The sequence below is a fragment of the Helicoverpa zea genome, chromosome 14, assembly GCF_022581195.2.
Source record: "Helicoverpa zea isolate HzStark_Cry1AcR chromosome 14, ilHelZeax1.1, whole genome shotgun sequence".
In the NCBI taxonomy this organism is placed as follows: Eukaryota; Metazoa; Arthropoda; class Insecta; order Lepidoptera; family Noctuidae; genus Helicoverpa; species Helicoverpa zea.
In genome coordinates, this window is record NC_061465.1 from 2,943,689 (window position 1) to 2,962,397 (window position 18,709).

The following is an 18,709-nucleotide window of genomic DNA, read 5'->3' on the forward strand; positions in this document are numbered from 1 at the left end:
TCGAGTTTTAGTCAGACTAACGAACAGCAATTCATTTGTAAAAGAAGATTATTTTGTAGGTAGTTTACCTACAGTAATGTATTTCAAAACTCTAATATTTATCTAGCCCACACATCCCAGTTAACTCTCAAATCTACCTGTTAATATTTTTAAACGCATTCACCGAGATACGAAGGCATACAAGGACCGGTATCTTTTTTGTCGTATTTGACCGTGAACCGGGTCTAAACGTGTGATGATACGAGAATGTTATCCAGTCAGTCCGTATGTCTCACTCGCAATGTACATATCGGATACGAATCGAATAATCGTATTTATTTAATTGATTACGTTTTAATCGATATTTAATTCTTATCTTAATACAAAGGTCAGTTGTGTGTGAGTTTGTATGGAAAGTCAGCTGTGTGTGTGTTTTTTTTTTTAATTTGTGTTATAGTTAAATGTTCGTTTGAGTGTGAATTGTTTGTAAACAACTTGAGAGGTGAGGTTATAGTTAATAGTTATTTTTTGTTTGTTATTTTTAACTTTATCTTAATTATTTAACCTTTGCTATGGATACTATAGTTCGGCCATTCAGAGAATGCGTTCCTGACACGTCGCGATTGAACTGACGACGTAATAACATTCATTGATTATTGATATAATAATGTTGTTTTAATGCTCCTCAATTGTTAAAACGGTAAACAACCAGCAAAAATATTTTTATCGTAACTGCAACGCCATTGCAAAGTTACGTCGTCAGTTCAATCGCGACGTGTCAGGAACGCATTCTCTGAATGGCCGAACTATAGGTAAAGGTTAACCAACCAGTTATAGAAATAGTTATAGTTCAAAATGTCAATCATATTTTTTCTTTTATTTATAAGATTCAGTATCAGTGTCTATTTATAACCGTAGGGCTTGCACTTATTATGTAGAACTAGTGATTAAATTATGTAGTGTGCGCGTGGGTTTTGAATGAATGATATTAAAAAGTATATACGTAGTTACACTTAATATAAATCGGAACATACTTACACGCCCAAGACAATAACAGATCTATAATACAATAAAAGATAGATAGAATATCGTGGGGTTCAATAAATCTGCAGATATTCTTAAGAATGATGAAGTTTCGATTACCAAAACAGGTTGTCTTTCTCAATCTCATTTACTAATCTAGACCGACTATTAAGGTAGACCTATGAAAAGATGACATTTAGTTAGAATCCAATGAAAGTACAGCGTATGATATACAGGAATGTAAGCATAGGACATAATGACCCAACCACAAAGAAAATGGGAAAAAGAAATAAAAAATACATAATTCTGTAAAAGATATACCTATTGTATTACCTATTGTATATTGTATTGATATTGTGTATTGTATATTGTAGTATTGTATTGTATTATACCTAAAAAAATAAAAAAAATGTGCAATATTCATAAATTAATATAAATATATCTTAACTACTTACGTGCCTTCAGACTACATATGTACATCATATATGTAGATACGAAAAGCAATCATAGTATTATTGAATCAAAGATAAGAATATTATCGGGCAAAACCGGCAAGCATAATTAGGTATATTGTTCTAGACTAATTACGTAATTGTTTAACTATTGCAAACAATAGATTATCACTTGAACGTGATATAACTGTTAAAGTTGATGACCATTTATTTAACATGAATTTACATTTTTAAATATTTTAAAATAAAAAATTCAAATAATAAAATGTCCCAGCATCGGTAATATGGTCCAAGCTACCGAAGCCGGGGCACCATAGAGAGAGACCTCCTGACAATGCGGGCCGTGTCGGGTTATTAGGGGTTATTAGAGCCTTTGGGGCCTTTAGGTGTACCTAAATCGAGGCTCAACAGTGAATGTCATCATGATCATCCTCCTGCCCTTATCCCAATTTTATTTGGGGTCAGCGCAGCATGTCTTCTCCTTCCATACTCTTCTACTTGCTCAACAACGAATGTATTATACAATTTTCCAAACTCTAGTCTTCTTCTTCTTCCTGCCCTGTTCCCAATTTTATTTGAAGTCTTCGCTTCCATTCCTCCCTATCACTCGTCATTATACTGATTTTTTACAAACTTTAGTATTTCATATTAAAGTGTGGCACATAGATATTTTAATTTCATCATACTACTATATTAGCACTAAAGAGTCACAAAGAAATCAAAATATAGGTACTATTAGTTATCATTCAAATACACGTATCTACTAAGTATTGTGTTAATACGAAGATGAGATAACAGAATAAAAATTGCTCTTAGATTGTTAGTTATAAATGACACTAATAATAGCCCATTAGATAACATTACTAATACTTTTTAAAAACTAGTACCTACTTGACGAACCAAAGATAAAACTACTGCTTAGAGCAAATAATGACTCTGAATATACTAATATGATAAAGGGTCAAACCGTTTTTTTGATTGTTTGTTTGTACCATAAATAAAAAAAAGTCGTGGTGGCCTAGTGGGCAAAGAACCAACCTCTCGAGTATGAGGGCGCGGGTTCGATTCCAAGTCAGGCAAGTACCAATGCAACTTTTCTAAGTTTGTATGTACTTTCTAAGTATAGCTTAGACACCAAATGACTGTGTTGCGGATGGCACGTTAAACTGTAGGTCCCGGCTGTCATTGAACATCCTTGGCAGTCGTTACGGGTAGTCAGAAGCCAGTAAGTCTGACACCAGTCTAATCAAGGGGTATCGGGTTGCCTGGGTAACTGGGTTGAGGAGGTCAGATAGGCAGTCGCTTCTTGTAAAGCACTGGTACTCAGCTGAATCCGGTTAGACTGGAAGCCGACCCCAACATAGTTGGGAAAAGGCTCGGAGGATGATGTTTGTACCATAAATATTCCGAAGCTACTGAACCTATATGAAAAATTCTTTCACCATTGCACGCTACACTATCTATGGGTAACATGGACTATATTTTTTCCGGGTAAATAAGGACGCGGATAAAACCGCGTGAACAGCTAGTGTAATAGATACTAATATGCCCCATATAAACGTTTGTATGTATGTATACTTAGTAACGGTTTTGGTGGGAATCTAGTCGACCAAAGCTATAGTGTTTCATTGGTCAGTTGTCTGTGGCTTTATGCAAGTGCAGGAGAATTTTGGGATTATAAAGTTTATAAGGTAAAATATTTAAATAATAAAGATTATTTTATATTAGGTACTTAATAATTACGTCTTCACGATTTTATTGCCGGCACTAAAATTGATAAAGTTATCAACAGAGCATTCAAAACTTATTCTTGTTTGAACATGTTTGTGTTTTTTTCTTACAATCAGGGTATTTAGAACTTCTAGAGGTATTAATAGATTACCTTATATTTTGTGTGAGTAAAACCAAATCTTGCTGCAGCGATGCAATTATGCTAAACCAAAATAACTTTGATAATGATGCAAATTAATTGTTTCAGTTAACCATGGCGGCCAGAAACCTTTTATCAAAAACCGCTCAAAGGTTATTAACAACCAGAAATATTTCCTTGAGTATCAAGAAACATGCTAGTCTTTGGACATCTGATAACATAGTAAAATCACCACACAAAGGCATTGAGATACCAAATAGGACAGTCCCCGAACATATTTTCGAGAACATGGAAATATGGGCTGATAAAATTGCGATGGTATGTATCGTTTTTTTTTTTTAATATTTTTTAAGGCCAAAGTAATAGTAAAGAAATATCATAGGCTAATCTTAATGATATTTCAAGCGCATTTAAATCCTTTTTGGCGAATGTGGAAAACGTGACTTGTTAATTAGTTACATTTATGGCATTGACAAAATTAGATAAAAAAAGTATATAAGAGCACAGTAAAAAGTTTTCTTTGTACTGTGCTCTTATATTTTTCTGATTTTATCAATGCCATTTATGTATAAAACTTATAAATAAATATATCTAGGTATTAAATAATTTTAATAATATCAATTTATCAATGATATTTCCAGGAATGTGGCTTAACAGGGAGATCGTACACCTACCACCAACTATACAAATATTCTCGAAATTTCGGCTCAAAGTTACGCACGCAGTTGAAGATAAGGGATGGAGATGTCGTATGTATCATGATGTCCAACTCTCCGGAGTATCCTATAGCAGCGTTAGGGGCTTTGGAAGCTGGAGCAGAGGTCACAACTGTCAACCCTATGTATACTGCATGTAAGTTATAAGAAAATGATGGTGAAATATCGGGTCGTGGGATATTGAGGTGAAAATTGCGATGAAGAATATTAAAAGTGATATTTTTTGTAACTTGGTTGGACGTATTTCGGTAGATTGTTTTTGTACGTCTTATCTATGAAAAAGAATTCCATGACAATGGGTCTCCACAATACATATTTTTATTTGATCGCAGTAATCAGTGGGGATTAAATAAATCATCGGAGTGCATCATTGCATTCTATGATACAAAGCATAGATACAACAGACTTCTTGACCTTTTGACAAGTTATTTGGAGTCGGCGCAATGTGTTTTCCGTTTTCATTCTTTCAAATATCCATTTAATTGTATTGTTTTCACGCAGGTATGGTTAATGATTTTATATAAGTAACTTATAGGCTATTAAATAATCTGTCACTACCACATAAAACAGCAATCATATAACACTTGTATTGATAAATATCAGTAGGTACCTATTATTTAATAAAACCCCAATAGTGTGATAAAAATATGCTATCGTAATTACTGTTATTCGTACATACAACTTTGAAGATAATATTATCATGATATTTTGTCTATCTTCTGCCGCATGGTTTAGGTTAGTTATCTAGAGGTATAAAGGAAAAGACAAATATAACATTTGCAACATATGAGATAGCACTTCTATTTTCATTCAGTAAAAACGATAATAAGTTACCGTCATTTGCAACAACATATAGTTTCTGCCTGGTTTCAAGTGGTTTCACCCTTAGTCCATGGGAACTACCGGGATAAAATCTAGACACACGGCAGTGTGTCTGCCAAGTTCGAGCAAAAAAAAGCGACACACCGGCCGTGGGCTATATTACACGAACCATTTCGGGCCAAATTCGACCCCCTATAACTCAAAATCTATTTTATTTACGCATATCAAATTTATAGTATCTGTTGAGACCCCCACTTATCTAAAATACAAAATTTCATTAATATACCTATTGTAGGTCTTGAGATATTGACGTCAGAAAATCGCTATTTTTACTATACACTCACTGACTGACTGACTCACTCACTCAAGTATATAATTTTCTATTAAAACTTGTCAAGTAACATCATTAAAAAGTAACTATTTTTAACTGAGGTATGTGTATGGAACTTGGTACTTATTCAGATCTCACTTCTTTTATAGGCGAAGTATTCCCATATTATCGAACTTGGCAGCCTTTCACATTTTTGTTTTGGGTGGGATAAAATATAACCTATGTTACTCGAGAAGACTGTAGCTTTCCAATACTGAAAGATTTTTTCGAATCGGTTCAATAGCTCCGAATCCTTTAGGGTACAAACAAAAATATGTTTCCTCTTTATTACCTATATTAGTACCTATAGATTTACTTTACGTCTGTCATTATCTACAATTACTCCTGTATATGAAGACCAGCAAACTAAAACCAAAAATGTTTTTTTTTTTTTCAGACGAAGTGCAACGCCAACTAATACAATCAGATCCTAAAGTACTAATCGGCATACCAGAATTAGTTCCTATCCTCAAAGAAGCATTGTCATTGGCTAAGAAAGACATACCAATCATTTGCTTAAAAGACGGTAGCAACCCACTACCAGCTAACACGATCTCATTCCAAGAGTTCGCTTTAGCTGACAATGTTGACCACAGTGTACTGAAGGAAGTTTCCAGAACACCTGATGATGTATCATTTTTACCGTACTCTAGTGGAACTACGGGTCTACCAAAAGGAGTGGAGTTAACACATAGAAATATCGTTGTGAATTGTATACAGCAGGACGTTGATAGTATTCGACATTATGATATCACAACCAGTGAGTAGAACGGCTTGTTTGATAAGATAGTGTTTTGTTAAATTAATGCAGCATTGCTTTTGTCATTTGTGATAACATGTTAGGACACAAAATTAGATATTATAGTTATGACTATGAGGATTTTTAGTTGAATTCCATACTGTCTAAGTGTGGGTCCACACTGCGAGCCTAGCGCGGTTGCGACGACAACGACGAAACTCGCCTTTGCGTCCATATTGAAGAGACTAAGGCGGAAGCCTAGTGCGATGGGACTGAGCGAGTCAGCGCGCGTAAGTTTCAAACGCTTCTATCTTCGCGTTCTGGCCACACTACGGGCCTAGTCATCGAGCGACCCAATGCGCGGGCGGCGGGGGTAACAAACCAGTTCAATCTTGTCGTTCGGCGTTTGTGCGTTTATATTTGTTTGTCTAAAAAATGGCGGTGAATACTGAATCGTTCATAAGTGCAATTCAATCTAAACCACCGTTCTGGCAAAGCAAACATCCAAACCACAATAATCGCACAATAACAAGAAAGTTATGGAGTGAAATAAAAGAACAATTTCCTATAAGTCAAGATGTTGCACTCCTGATGTACGTCATACCGCTACAAGAGCTCGCGCCTTCACTGTGGCCACCCCACGCCACCGCTCGCCGCGCCCGCCTAGGCTCCAGTCACCGCGCTTGCAGTGTGGACCCACACTAAGAGTTTTATCTTTTATAGTATGCTTTGTTTAGGATCAAAAGTATATGATGAATTTGTGCTGTAATTGGATCCCTAAAACAGATCTCTGTCATGTTATCTATGAGTAATTGTGATATAATGTCAAAACAAGTAATTCATTTGATTCAAATTCATTTTTTTTATAATTAGGTATACCTACTATAACATCACCGTCTATATTGATGAGCTAAGATTGCTAACTTAACATTTCCCTAGTTCCACAAAATCCTCTTGTAGAGAGATTTGAGTCAAATATTGTTGGAAGCTTTTCTTGTTTATTAAATTCGAATAATCATATTTTCAGAAACCAGTCAAGATTCTACATTTGGAGTGTTACCATTCTACCACCTTTATGGTTTAGCTGTGATTATGATACATAAACTGTCATTGGGATTTAAGATAGTTACTCTGCCAAAGTTTCAACCAAACTCTTTCGTTGAGTCGATGAAACAACACAGGATAAACTTGCTATATGCTGCACCACCTTTAGGTAAGTGTTAGTAATAAAACCCAGCTATCAGTAAAATAAAAGCATTAACTGAATTGCAATTGCCTGTTGTAAAACCACTTCTTTGATCCTCCAATTAATACTATTGTAAATACCACTACAGTCCTTACCTAAAAATAAAGTAATATCCTATAATTGACTGACGACAGATTTTTGTATAAAACGTTCCTGAAATCCTGATATGATATAAATAAAGGTTGCGGGTTGTTAATTGTTCGAAAGAGTTACGGCGGCTCTCGAGGAACATGATGGGTTTAGTCAGTAAGTTAGTAAGTCTGACACTCCTTCAAAAAAGGTATAAAAATAAACTTATACTTTTTCAGTGCTATTCCTGGGTTCATATGCTGGAGTAACAGAAGAGCATCTATCATCACTAAAAACTATTGTATGTGGGGCTGCACCACTACCTAGAAATGACGTCATGAAAGTACTGAATAAAGCTAAGGTAAAAACATAATATAGTCGTCGGTTAAGGACAAACAGATCTTTCCTATTAAGTATTTTTATGCAATCATACTTTTTTCATAAAATAATTTTATTTGATGTGTTACGCTTTTTAAGGCTTATGACGTTTCGCAATTGTGACTTCAACTAGACATAGTCAGTATTGCATAACGTAATCACAAATTATTGTTTTTAATGAACCTGAATGTATTTGTATATTAAACATAATACCTACTATTTATATTAATTTGTTAAAATTATGAAAGCTTTTTTTTTTAACTTTAATTGCAGTGTAGTTACAAGAACTTCAACTGATTCGTAAAATAAAATGACTTTTGTACTTCAGAATCCACTAACACAAACGGCCTTAACAAATATTTCATAAAAATAAACTGTAGAAATCCTCACGGAGCAATTCTTCAGAAGATAAATGAAGAAAACAAAAAATAATCCAAACTTGCTTTGCATAATAAAATTAGTTGAAACTTAGTAACATTAATATCCTTCAAAGTCTTTTTTCTAGATAGAGTTTTATTTTCTTCTGAATGGCCTATTTACTTTTATTATATTTTCATGGAGTCTCAAATTTTTTGTTGAAGCATGTATTTTTAAAAAGCAGATTATACAGCCTGAATATAATTTAAATTACCTACTCCTAAGTATTCTGAGAAACATAGTCACTGGACTATAAAGTGTATTGTCTAAAATTAGCTATATTTACCTTAAAAACTCTCTTCGCTAATTATTCGGCTAATTAATACTGGAGCATTCAAAAGAAAGACTTAAATATATCTCCCTGAAGTCTTCACTACGCCCACAACAAAAAAATATAATCTTCAATCGTTGACCTTTTTATTAATAACTAGCCGTTTTCCCGCGACTTCACTCGCGTCCCGGGGAACAACTGCTCGTACCGGGATAAAATATATCCCATGTTACTCGGGAATAATGTAGCTTCCCTAAAGTAAAAAGAAATTTTCGGTAACCCATGCTACTCGATAATGTAGCTTTCCAGAATTGAATGAAGTTTTCAAACAAGTTCAGCAGTTTCGGAGCCTTAACAAACCAACAAAAATGCTTCCTCAGATTAATATAGCTGTTTTATTTTTTCAGCATAAAATAGATTTTCTACAACTTTACGGCTTGACGGAGATATCGCCGTTGGCAACATTAACGTTACCGGGTTCTGACCATTATTCCAAAGCCGGTTTTGCTTTACCAACTACGGAGCTAAGAATTGTAGATTCTGAAAATAAGCCATTGGGACCTAATGAGGTATGTCTATTTACAATTTTCATATTAATTTTATTACGATGACTTTGAATGCATCATGAAAACATATAAAATGTGCTTAAAATATGTTACTTTGTGTACAAATACTAACCTCATGTATAAAGAAATTATCAGATCCTGCTTCACAAGCATCTTAGAAAACTATTTAGGTATATTAGAAGACTATCTTATCTACATCCCGAGTCTTTTAAAGGATATTTATAGACATTTTTTTAATATCCTTTTTTTACTTGCATGGTACCTAAGCCACGACTATTTCCCCTCTACCTAAAGGTTGACTTGTAGAGAACGCCTAAATCCATAAGTCAGCCTGTGAAAAGTATAAATTTTTAAAGTCAACTTTTCAATATTTTTGTTTTCACAGAAAGGTGAACTATTAATTCGTGGTCCCCAAGTGATGAAAGGTTACAGAAACAACATAGAAGCTACAAAAGCCGTTATTGCTGATGACGGTTGGTTCAGATCTGGTGATCTTGCAAGTATCGATGAAACTGGAGAAATAACTATTGCTGACCGACTCAAAGAACTGATTAAGGTAGGATTATATAATATTAAAAAGTCCAGATACGAGAGTGATATTGTATTAGGAATTTTGAAATTGTCATCGGTACATACCTATACAGATGTGGAGGTGTGAGAGCAGAGAGTAAAGCTCATCATACCTCGCAGTAAAGGGCGGATCCTCCGACCGGACAGGAGTTTTGTTCGGTGGGCTACTGCCCGACAGTTGTTGTCGGGGTGATCTATCTGTATAAACTGTGCGCGCGAACACTGCATGTGCGATGCAGGATAGTTGCGTCTCCGAATGTGTAGATGGCGGCGTTGTGAGTTATAGTATCGCTACAGAGATAAAAAATATAAAATAATATTATGTAATTGAACGCTGATAAGATTTTTGCTTTTGAATGATGATTTAGCCTTTAATGTGACAGGTCGATATGAAATAAAAACCTTTGACTTTGACATAATAAAAACAATAATTTAACTTCATTTACAGGTAAAAGGCTATCAAGTACCTCCAGCAGAATTAGAAAACGTACTAAAAGAACATCCAGATATTCTAGACGTAGCTGTAGTTGGGGCTCCAGATGCAAAAACCGGAGAGGTTCCTAGAGCATTCGTAGTACTGAAAGAAGGAAGTAAACCTAACGCTGATAGTATAACTGCATTTGTTAAAGAAAGAGTAGCAGAGTACAAACGAGTTAAAGATGTTACGTTTTTGGATGAACTACCAAAGAATCCTTCGGGAAAGATTTTGAGAAGAGTGTTGAAGGAAAAGTATTGTTAAGTTTATAAGCCTGTATGAAAGTTATATATGACAAAAATAATATTGCATTTAAAAGAAAGCAACTGATTACTTGAGAGCCAAATCTGATCGGCAAATGGTTCGTTGATGCTAAGATTTTACTTTAAGAAAATCCTTACATATTATACCGTGTAAATAATACCAAAATATTATAGACATTATAAAGGCGTTATAATAAGAAATAAAAATATTATTTTTATATTTCATCTAGCAGATTTTTTTCCGTCGTCAAAACCCCGTTAGCAACATAACAAAAACAAAAAGATCTAAGCACCCATTTCTAACTTTTTCAGAATTAGAATAAAAGCATTTTACGTACCACATTACTTTAAAGCATTACGTCAATTTACATGGAAGGGTAAAAGTAAACAAACATTTTAAAACAATGGTGGCGATTGAGAGAAAAGCTTTGAGCTCTGTGGAATACTGCGAATTCTTTTAACTAAAACCCTTTTTGTTTCATTAAGGAAAAACTGAACGGCTCTTTGAGATCTATGGTAAAATATTCTCACACGAATTTAACAGTGTCGGTTTCTTTGTCTTTTAGATTTAATTTTACATTTTCTGGGCATCGAATTCTTTAAAGATTTTGCTCGTCATCTCAACTGAAAAAAAATTTGGAATGATCTGTCATATTTTGTTTTTTGTTTAAAAAGATACACAAACATCCCCTTATTCACACATAACTTCATAAAAAAAACTAAGCATACAATTTGTACATGTTAGTGAAAAATTTACCGGTACCTACTACATCGTTTACCCGCTTATTATGGACATCAACCGCAAAGTATGGAGGGTCACGTACGTTCATAACAACTGAACTTTTGCTACTGGCGCACCACTTTTGAATTTCGAACGGGACGGCGAACGTGTTTTTTTCTTTCTTTTTTTAATGTTATTTACTTTTTTTCTGTAGTTTTAGTTCTAGAATGGCTATAAAACTTTTGCTGACTCCAGAATATGTATTCCATTTTTAAATTTTCTTGTTTGATTTTTAAAAACAATTGAATACGTGATTGATTTAAAATAGGAACCTTATCGTCAGACAAACTTTTCAGGAACAATATTAGTTTCACACCTAACAAAGAGCTCTGTCACTCCTTTTCTTGCTCTCAGAAAACCATCTTAGTTACTGCGAAAATGTTTCCGAGAAATTTTCACAGAATCTGACAGTCAACATTCAACTTTACCACTGAGGGTTTAAAGCTCTTTTTCATTTAACAGAACACGCTCGATCGCTAAAGGCTAAACTCATTAAAGCCACTTTTGGAACCCATAACTACAAAGTCTAGGTACTTCGAATAGCCGAATCCACTATCAGATGTCAACTGGTGAAAATAAGCACATTACTAAATTGGCTCGACAAAGAGAAAACCATTTAAATCCTGCTGTTTTCGTTCTGCTATGTAGATTTTAGCGAATCTTGCACACCGAAGTGTTGTTTTTATTCAATTTATATGTAGCTAACAAAATTTATAGCTGGAGGTCAGAATTTTACAAAGTAAATTCGCGAATAACTCGGACACACGCACACTATTACTCTTGAAAATGTTAAAGTTATCAAGCTTCTATATTCCATGAATTATCATCGCTCGATGATGACGAATTTTACAGCAAATCAAATGTAGACTAAAGAAATTCATCAATATTCTTTGGCAAAATTACTGTGTCTACATTTTTTTTTATTCTGCCTATTTTTATACATTCTCCGTTCTACCACATTTATATCTGAGTATGAATACAGTCATCCAAAAACACTCGAAACTTCTACATTAAAGACAAAACGATACATTACTCGGAATCTCCTACTTCAAACTCAGTCAGAACTTGTCAATTACGTTTGGCCATAAATAGAGCGTCCTTCCATATCACAGAGGAAGGAAAGATGAGCAGAGATGCCGTAAAGCGAGTAGGTCCGGTGCTTTCTTCAAGATGAAATACGTACGGTGGGAGTTACCAAGACGATGACTTACTAGTGAACTAACAAGGCGTCCGGTTTCTTTGAGATATCTGTTTAAAACTTGATCTTGTGTGGTTGGGGATTTAATTTTGGATTTAAACAATGGGTGGATTTCAAAGAAAGCATATGAAGGCGGAGCCAGAAACGTTGCGTACATTGAAAAGATTTTACATTATGAAATCTCCGCTCGTCATTTTGAAGGCGCGGCTCCACCGCGGTGCACGGAGAGGCTACGCACGTGTATTAAGCTTCGCTTTGTAAGAAAATGTATGTGGTTGTGTCCACTGCAACCCACGGAGAGGCTACGCATGAATTGACGTCATTGATACACGCGTGGCTTGCTCGAATAGGCGGTTACATAGCTCAACGCTGTCAACGTGGGTCTACGTTTCCACTGGAGTACACGAATAAGACCCACGACTATGTACAGCTCGGTTATCGCAGAGCAGTTGTTGTAAGCGGTTACGTAGCTCAACGTTGTCAGCGTGGGTCTACCCGTGCGCCGTGCCACGCTATACATAGTCGTGGGTCATATTCGTGTACTTCAGTGGAAACGTAGACCCACGTTGTCAAACAAATGAATACACGCAGCTAAAATGCGCCGCGTGTCCGTGCACAGCGTGCACAGCGGTGGAGCCGCGCCTTCATCTCCATGTTCTAAATAGACTATGTAGTATAAACAAAAGATATTCGAACACTGCTTTACCTTCGATTGTTTCTTCAACCTTTCTTAGAAATGTGGTTGTAAATTAAAAACCAATTGCCAGTTCGATTCGTTCAAGAGAACGTTTGGTTACATCTTATCCGCCAGATTTATATTTCACATCTTGAGATGCCTGGTGACAAAGGAACAGACAAACTGGAAGCAAAGTTTTAGTAACAGGGTCCCGTTGGATACTTTGGGTTCGGATCCCTAATTAAGTACCCCTCAGTATAATCATATAGCCGGATCAGCGGTATTTTATGCGCTTTGTCCCACTTCATTGAAAGGAAAGAAAAGAGAGATAAATGGTAATGCACAACAATTTGCTTCAGATAAGGAGGAAAAACGATAAGTGGTTTTCTATGCCACGGCCTGTGTTTGAGGTAAGTAGTACAATTTTAAGACTCAATGATTACTAATAAAAGACACAGCCAACAAAGCAATGATGAAAATCTTTAACGCAAATGTTTTTAATAATTATAACGAAAGAAAAACACGTAACTTAACTAAACACTTAACCAAAAAATCGTAAAAAATTATTGCCTAAAAGCCAGATTTTTTGCTACACTTTTTGTTCACAAAAGCAATTTCAGATATATTTAAATCTTCAGATAGTAATTTTTAAATAAATACCACAAATTCTAAAACACACATCCACCATCTTAACCTCCTTCATTACATTGGTCAACCGTCCTCTAAAAAGCTCATGTACCAGTCCCGACGAGCCTTTACGAACGAACAAAGTTTCTTTGTTCGTTCCCCTACAGCATTACGTTACGGTGTAAAAGCAGCCAATGAGATCACCCTCCTAGCAGTTCTAGGTTAACCCGTCGCCATTTCTGAAAGTATAATGGGAATCTCGGATTAAACTAAAGTTTTAATTAGTTGCAATAGTGAATTGGAAAAGTCAGGACGTCCGTTTTCGGAAACGCCGCCATATTGAAAAGTTAAATAGGCGGTTTGTTGGTGCTATAATTTCTTTTGGCTATTTTAGAAATGTCGCCTTTTAGATCTTTCATTACAATGTTTGTGGAAGTTGCGATTTGCAAAAATTGTACCTATGCAGGATTGACATGAAGCTTATGATTTCTAGAAACGAAAGATTCACACTTTATAAAAATCACAATGTTTTAGGTAGGTATTGGAAGGCTTAAAAAAGCACTCAATATGAAACAACATATATTTCACTTTTAAATCCGTCCAAATGAAAACACTGTCTATATGAAATGATTTATAAACTTTCAAAACAAATACTATAAAAAACTGAATACATTCAATCCCAAATCCGCTACAATAGCTTCCATGAACAGCAAACAGCCCCATTGTTTTTACGCACAACATTCCATAACCAGGCTTCTATTTCATTTGCGTCAATCTATCGAACGGTAAAATCTGTATCGAAAAACTTCATTCATCGGCCCCACGGATAGTTTTAACGAGGTTCAAAAAACAAAATAAAAATAAGACTATCAAACTTTTGCCTAACAATACACCCGGTTACAACAATACAGTTTGGCTCGCGAAAATTCAATACGCGGAGAAACAAATGAGTATACTTTTTAGATTGATTTATTGTAGCATTTTTCCAATAAGGTTTTACTTTTTTTGAGCAGCTGATCCAGTTTTTGCAAGCCGCGAAGTTTGGCGCGAATTTCATCAGCAGTAAAATATTGTTCCGCTTTGGTGAAGTCCTTTATTTTGGTTGCCCATCTGGTAATGCTGTGAAAACTGTTTAGATAGATTTTAATTAACATAAAGAAAATAGCAACAACGAAAATAATTTACTCCGTTCCATTAGTCCTACTGCCTTCTGCATACATAATTATGAAGTATTCAGCCATTTGACAAAAACGAAGAATGATGCTTCACAACACCATAAATATGTACATGGAAAAGATGACTCAAAGACGCAATTGCTACAAACGCCCCTAAAACGCACAACAGTTCCCCAAGGAACGCGATCAAAGAAAACATACTACCAATACCCAGAACGAGCTCAATCATACTGTTTTTCCAATCGTTTATGTAAATGGTATAACCCATTCAACTTTATGCACGTTATCGGAGTCCAACTGTGGCCAATAAAGTTGGTAAATATGCAATTATTATAACTAGTCAGAGGAGAGATAATGGTTATGGGAAACATTCCCAATACTACCATCGATGATTATGTACGTAAATATTTTTTAGGTGCGAAGATAGGCTGGAGATGGCTTCTATGGCTTTATGTTCACAATGATAAAATATCTATCTATATAAATAAAAATGAATTGTTGTTCGTTAGTCTGATTAAAACTCGAGAACGGCTGGGCCGATTGAGCTAATTTTGGTTATAAAATGTTTGTCGTAGTCCAGGGTAGGTCTAAACGGTGAGCAAATAAGGAAAAGGCGATACGAAGTTCGCCGGGTCAGCTAGTACGAAATAAAATATTACAAAATACTTTAACATTATTGACCAATAAACACTTCAAAAATAAAACTTATCATTTATGTATAGACTTTCATCTTCAAACCTACACAGAACTTGCAAACACAAACAAAAAATAACGATGTCAACATTCGATTGCAAATTAAAAACCGAATACGTATTGATGCTTACCTACTTGAAAACCAATCACGTATAAAAAAGAAATTCCTCAAAGAAGGTTCTCTAACAAAGTTGAAAAAGTCTTTCTTAAAAAGCTAATTCGATGGAATAGATATATCGAATTTCGCTGAGAATGGGTGCATTGGAGTGAGTGACAGTAATTGCTGGCTGCATCCCGACGCCATTACGTTGCTTCGACAGATTTTTAATGGCGCGAACACTGGAACAAGATTTACGAGTTATTAATGAAGTCACTTTTATATTTTCTCCTTTTTTAATGGAAATGGTAAAATGTTTTTATCTAACAATTTTATTTTTGCTCAAATAGTGATAAAACACTTACATCAGTGGTAACTTAAGTTTTGACAGATTACTCAGAAAGACCAAAATAGCATTTATAGAGCATGAAATATGTGTTCGTAGATGAAATAAAACGTATGTTAATAAAAGTTAACTTGCCCCTTGTAATATTGTACTTACGTGTTTATCGAACTTTACCTACTCTGTGTTTTCGTTAGGGTAGAATGTTACATCTTAATGCAAAGACTGCGAGAGTGAGACTTCAGCTTTACATAGCAGAGTATTTCTTACGTCTGAAAAATAGATTTCCCATTAGTTTTCAACTATAAATTTAAATTGACGCATCATAAATAGTTTGATCCGAAGCCATTAATCTATTCTCAGCCGATGAGCACACGGTTCTTCAAATTAATCCCGACACTCTCAATAAAGCTTAGTTGAAACCAATTCAGCCCTTCGATGTCCAAAGTTCAAAGGTTTGATCAGACAGTATCTATATTCCAAATCCTCTATTAGATCTTGCATTAATTTGAAACAATTTTGGGGACGCAACAAATTGACGGCCGTTTGTCAGAGAAGTAACCACGATTATTCGCCTGTCAAGACGAATAGAAGTGAATTATGACTATCGAAATTATGTTACGGTCGACGAAAACTATTTGAATTGTACCATTTGTCAAAATGATGATTATTATTATGTGAGGTAATTTTTTTCAAGAATTTTATTCAAATGTTTTTGTTTTAGGATTATTTAATTTTTATAAATATTATTTTTGAAATAGTTATAACTATTTAGAATTCATACTTGAGTCAAGATTTAGATGTTTGAGACCTCAGACATTAAGTAGAATATTTGATAGAAGAATAATATTTATACTCTTCAAACGAAATTTTTATTTCCATGAATATTCATTATAATAAAAAAAACTACATAATCAAGTTGTTTCATTCTTTGTTTAGCTCCAGTAGTTTGAGATTAAAGTTGTTGCAGCGTTGATACAAGGCTTCTTTGTAGTCGAGTCTAATAAATAACTCAGGACAGAAATCTAGGAGTTTAGATGTCAGTTTAAGCTGTGAGCCTTGCGAGTGGTACTGGTGCGAGAAGAAGTCGCTGTGTAAGAAAAAATACAGAAATACCACAGTGAATTCAAGATCTAATTAATATCTAAGGATATTTAGGAGCCCACAGGAGTCCACAGGAGTCCACAGGAGTCATTTTTCGTTTTCACAATTTACATCATCATGTGTAAAGCAGAGATAAAGTTAGGAGTATTGAATGTTTTGACCAGTTGACAGCTGCCAGTTTTCCAGAAAGAATTTCATTTGTCAAAATATAAAGTACTGTGGGTGTGACCAAAATGCTCTGATCCTCGTGAACAAACGAGGCGTTCGGTTTCTTGACATATTTGGCGAGGACTTTTGGTTCTACACAATATGTGCGGATTCCAAAGATGGCGTTTGACGGTGGAGCCAGTAATTTCCTCGTCCCCCGAACTACTTTCATAGGAGATTTCCGCTCGTCTTTTTGTACTCCATCATGGAGAACAAAACGAGACATGGAGTCCATGTCTAACGTTCTAAGTGAACCTACTGGTATCTATCGATGTTATGTGAAAACTAAACAAAAGAAGTCACGAACCAGATCTTTTAGCTCAGCTGTATCAGCTGTTTACAATCTGCAGCAGGGCTGTACAGACAACAAAAAATGTACACAAATTAAGAAAGTTTTACTAACACTTCGTAGTCTACTTCATAACGGAGTATATTTTGATAAATGATCCTAGTGATGATTTCTACAAAATGAAACCACATTCTTTTTATGTTCCTAGCAATTTTTACTGCATGACAAACTCGTACGCCGGACTCGTACGTCGTGGTTGAGGAATATCTAGGAGTGGACGGGCATTGCCTTCATCAAACAATTGATCCGGCTGGCTACGTAGAGAGAGGATTACAAAAACCTGAAGACCAACCTTCAGGAATGAAGAGGAACCATAACAAAAAGAAGAAGTTATTCGTGCTAATTTGAAAGATAAGGTCGTTATTTTATTTCTTAGTCGAAAACCGACAACAAATGCTTGTACAAAAAAAAATTCATTTAACACTCTCTCACTATAGAAGAAGTGCATTGATCAGTAATAAAACATATAAAATATCATGACTCACATTGAAAAATAATAACAGCGCTTGTAAGAAATAAATCGCAGCATATATTAGTTACTTGTAATACACTGCACGTTTCAGAAGTCAGCTTAGGAAAACAGCGAACGTAAGCGGTATAGAGCAAAGAATTGGTTGGACTGTGCTTCATTTTGACAAGGAGTACAATATGTTACAGAGTTCTTATTTGCCGCATACAGTTTAATTAGAATAGATGATAACAGGGGGGTTTAAGAACATGACAATTTTTAGTAAAAGTTATAATGTTTTTACAACAGGCTGTTATGCTAAAAATACTGTTATATAATTACTGTTATATTGTTCCATAAAAATTAATGCATAATAACTATTATTGGAATTAAAAACCAGCATGTATTGAAAAGAAGGGATACTACCTAAAAACAATACACGGATACGAAAAACTGTTCCTCCCAATTTTTAGTTTTCAATTTTATTTCAAAAACATAACTCTAGCCTTTAAGCCGCCCCAACATTTTTAGCCTATGCCAAGCTAAAAACTTTGTACATCGAATGTAACAGTATAGTTTGTATCGTAATCTCTGTAACGTTCATACTCCTGGTTTTGATACAGTGTGGATATAGCTTATATTTTTATTTACCTACGTATTCATACAATACCTGTCACGTAAATATGGATGTGATCGATAGTCCATGCGGTCATTTATACATGAAGAATTCGTTTTTTCAAAATCGAATTATCGATAGAGTAATTTGACAATAGGTACTGTTCATT

General features: G+C 34.9%; 1 protein-coding gene across 3 annotated transcripts; it reads left to right on the top strand.

Annotated features, from left to right (window-relative positions):
* The first annotated feature begins 241 nt into the window (after positions 1–241).
* On the top strand, positions 242–10,451 carry LOC124636430 (4-coumarate--CoA ligase 3-like). 3 transcript variants are annotated; one of them, XM_047172518.1, is made up of 9 exons: positions 242–367; positions 3,433–3,642; positions 3,966–4,176; positions 5,630–5,992; positions 6,999–7,184; positions 7,526–7,647; positions 8,760–8,921; positions 9,304–9,474; positions 9,937–10,451. In XM_047172518.1, the coding sequence occupies exons 2-9, from the start codon at positions 3,439–3,441 to the stop codon at positions 10,225–10,227; spliced, it is 1,710 nt and encodes a 569-aa protein (XP_047028474.1). In that variant the 5' UTR covers positions 242–367; positions 3,433–3,438; the 3' UTR covers positions 10,228–10,451. The 3 variants fall into 3 exon arrangements, with proteins under 3 accessions (XP_047028474.1, XP_047028473.1, XP_047028476.1); XM_047172517.1 differs by having other exon boundaries at positions 251–481; XM_047172520.1 differs by lacking the exon at positions 242–367 and adding an exon at positions 3,333–3,348.
* The last annotated feature ends 8,258 nt before the right edge of the window (positions 10,452–18,709 follow it).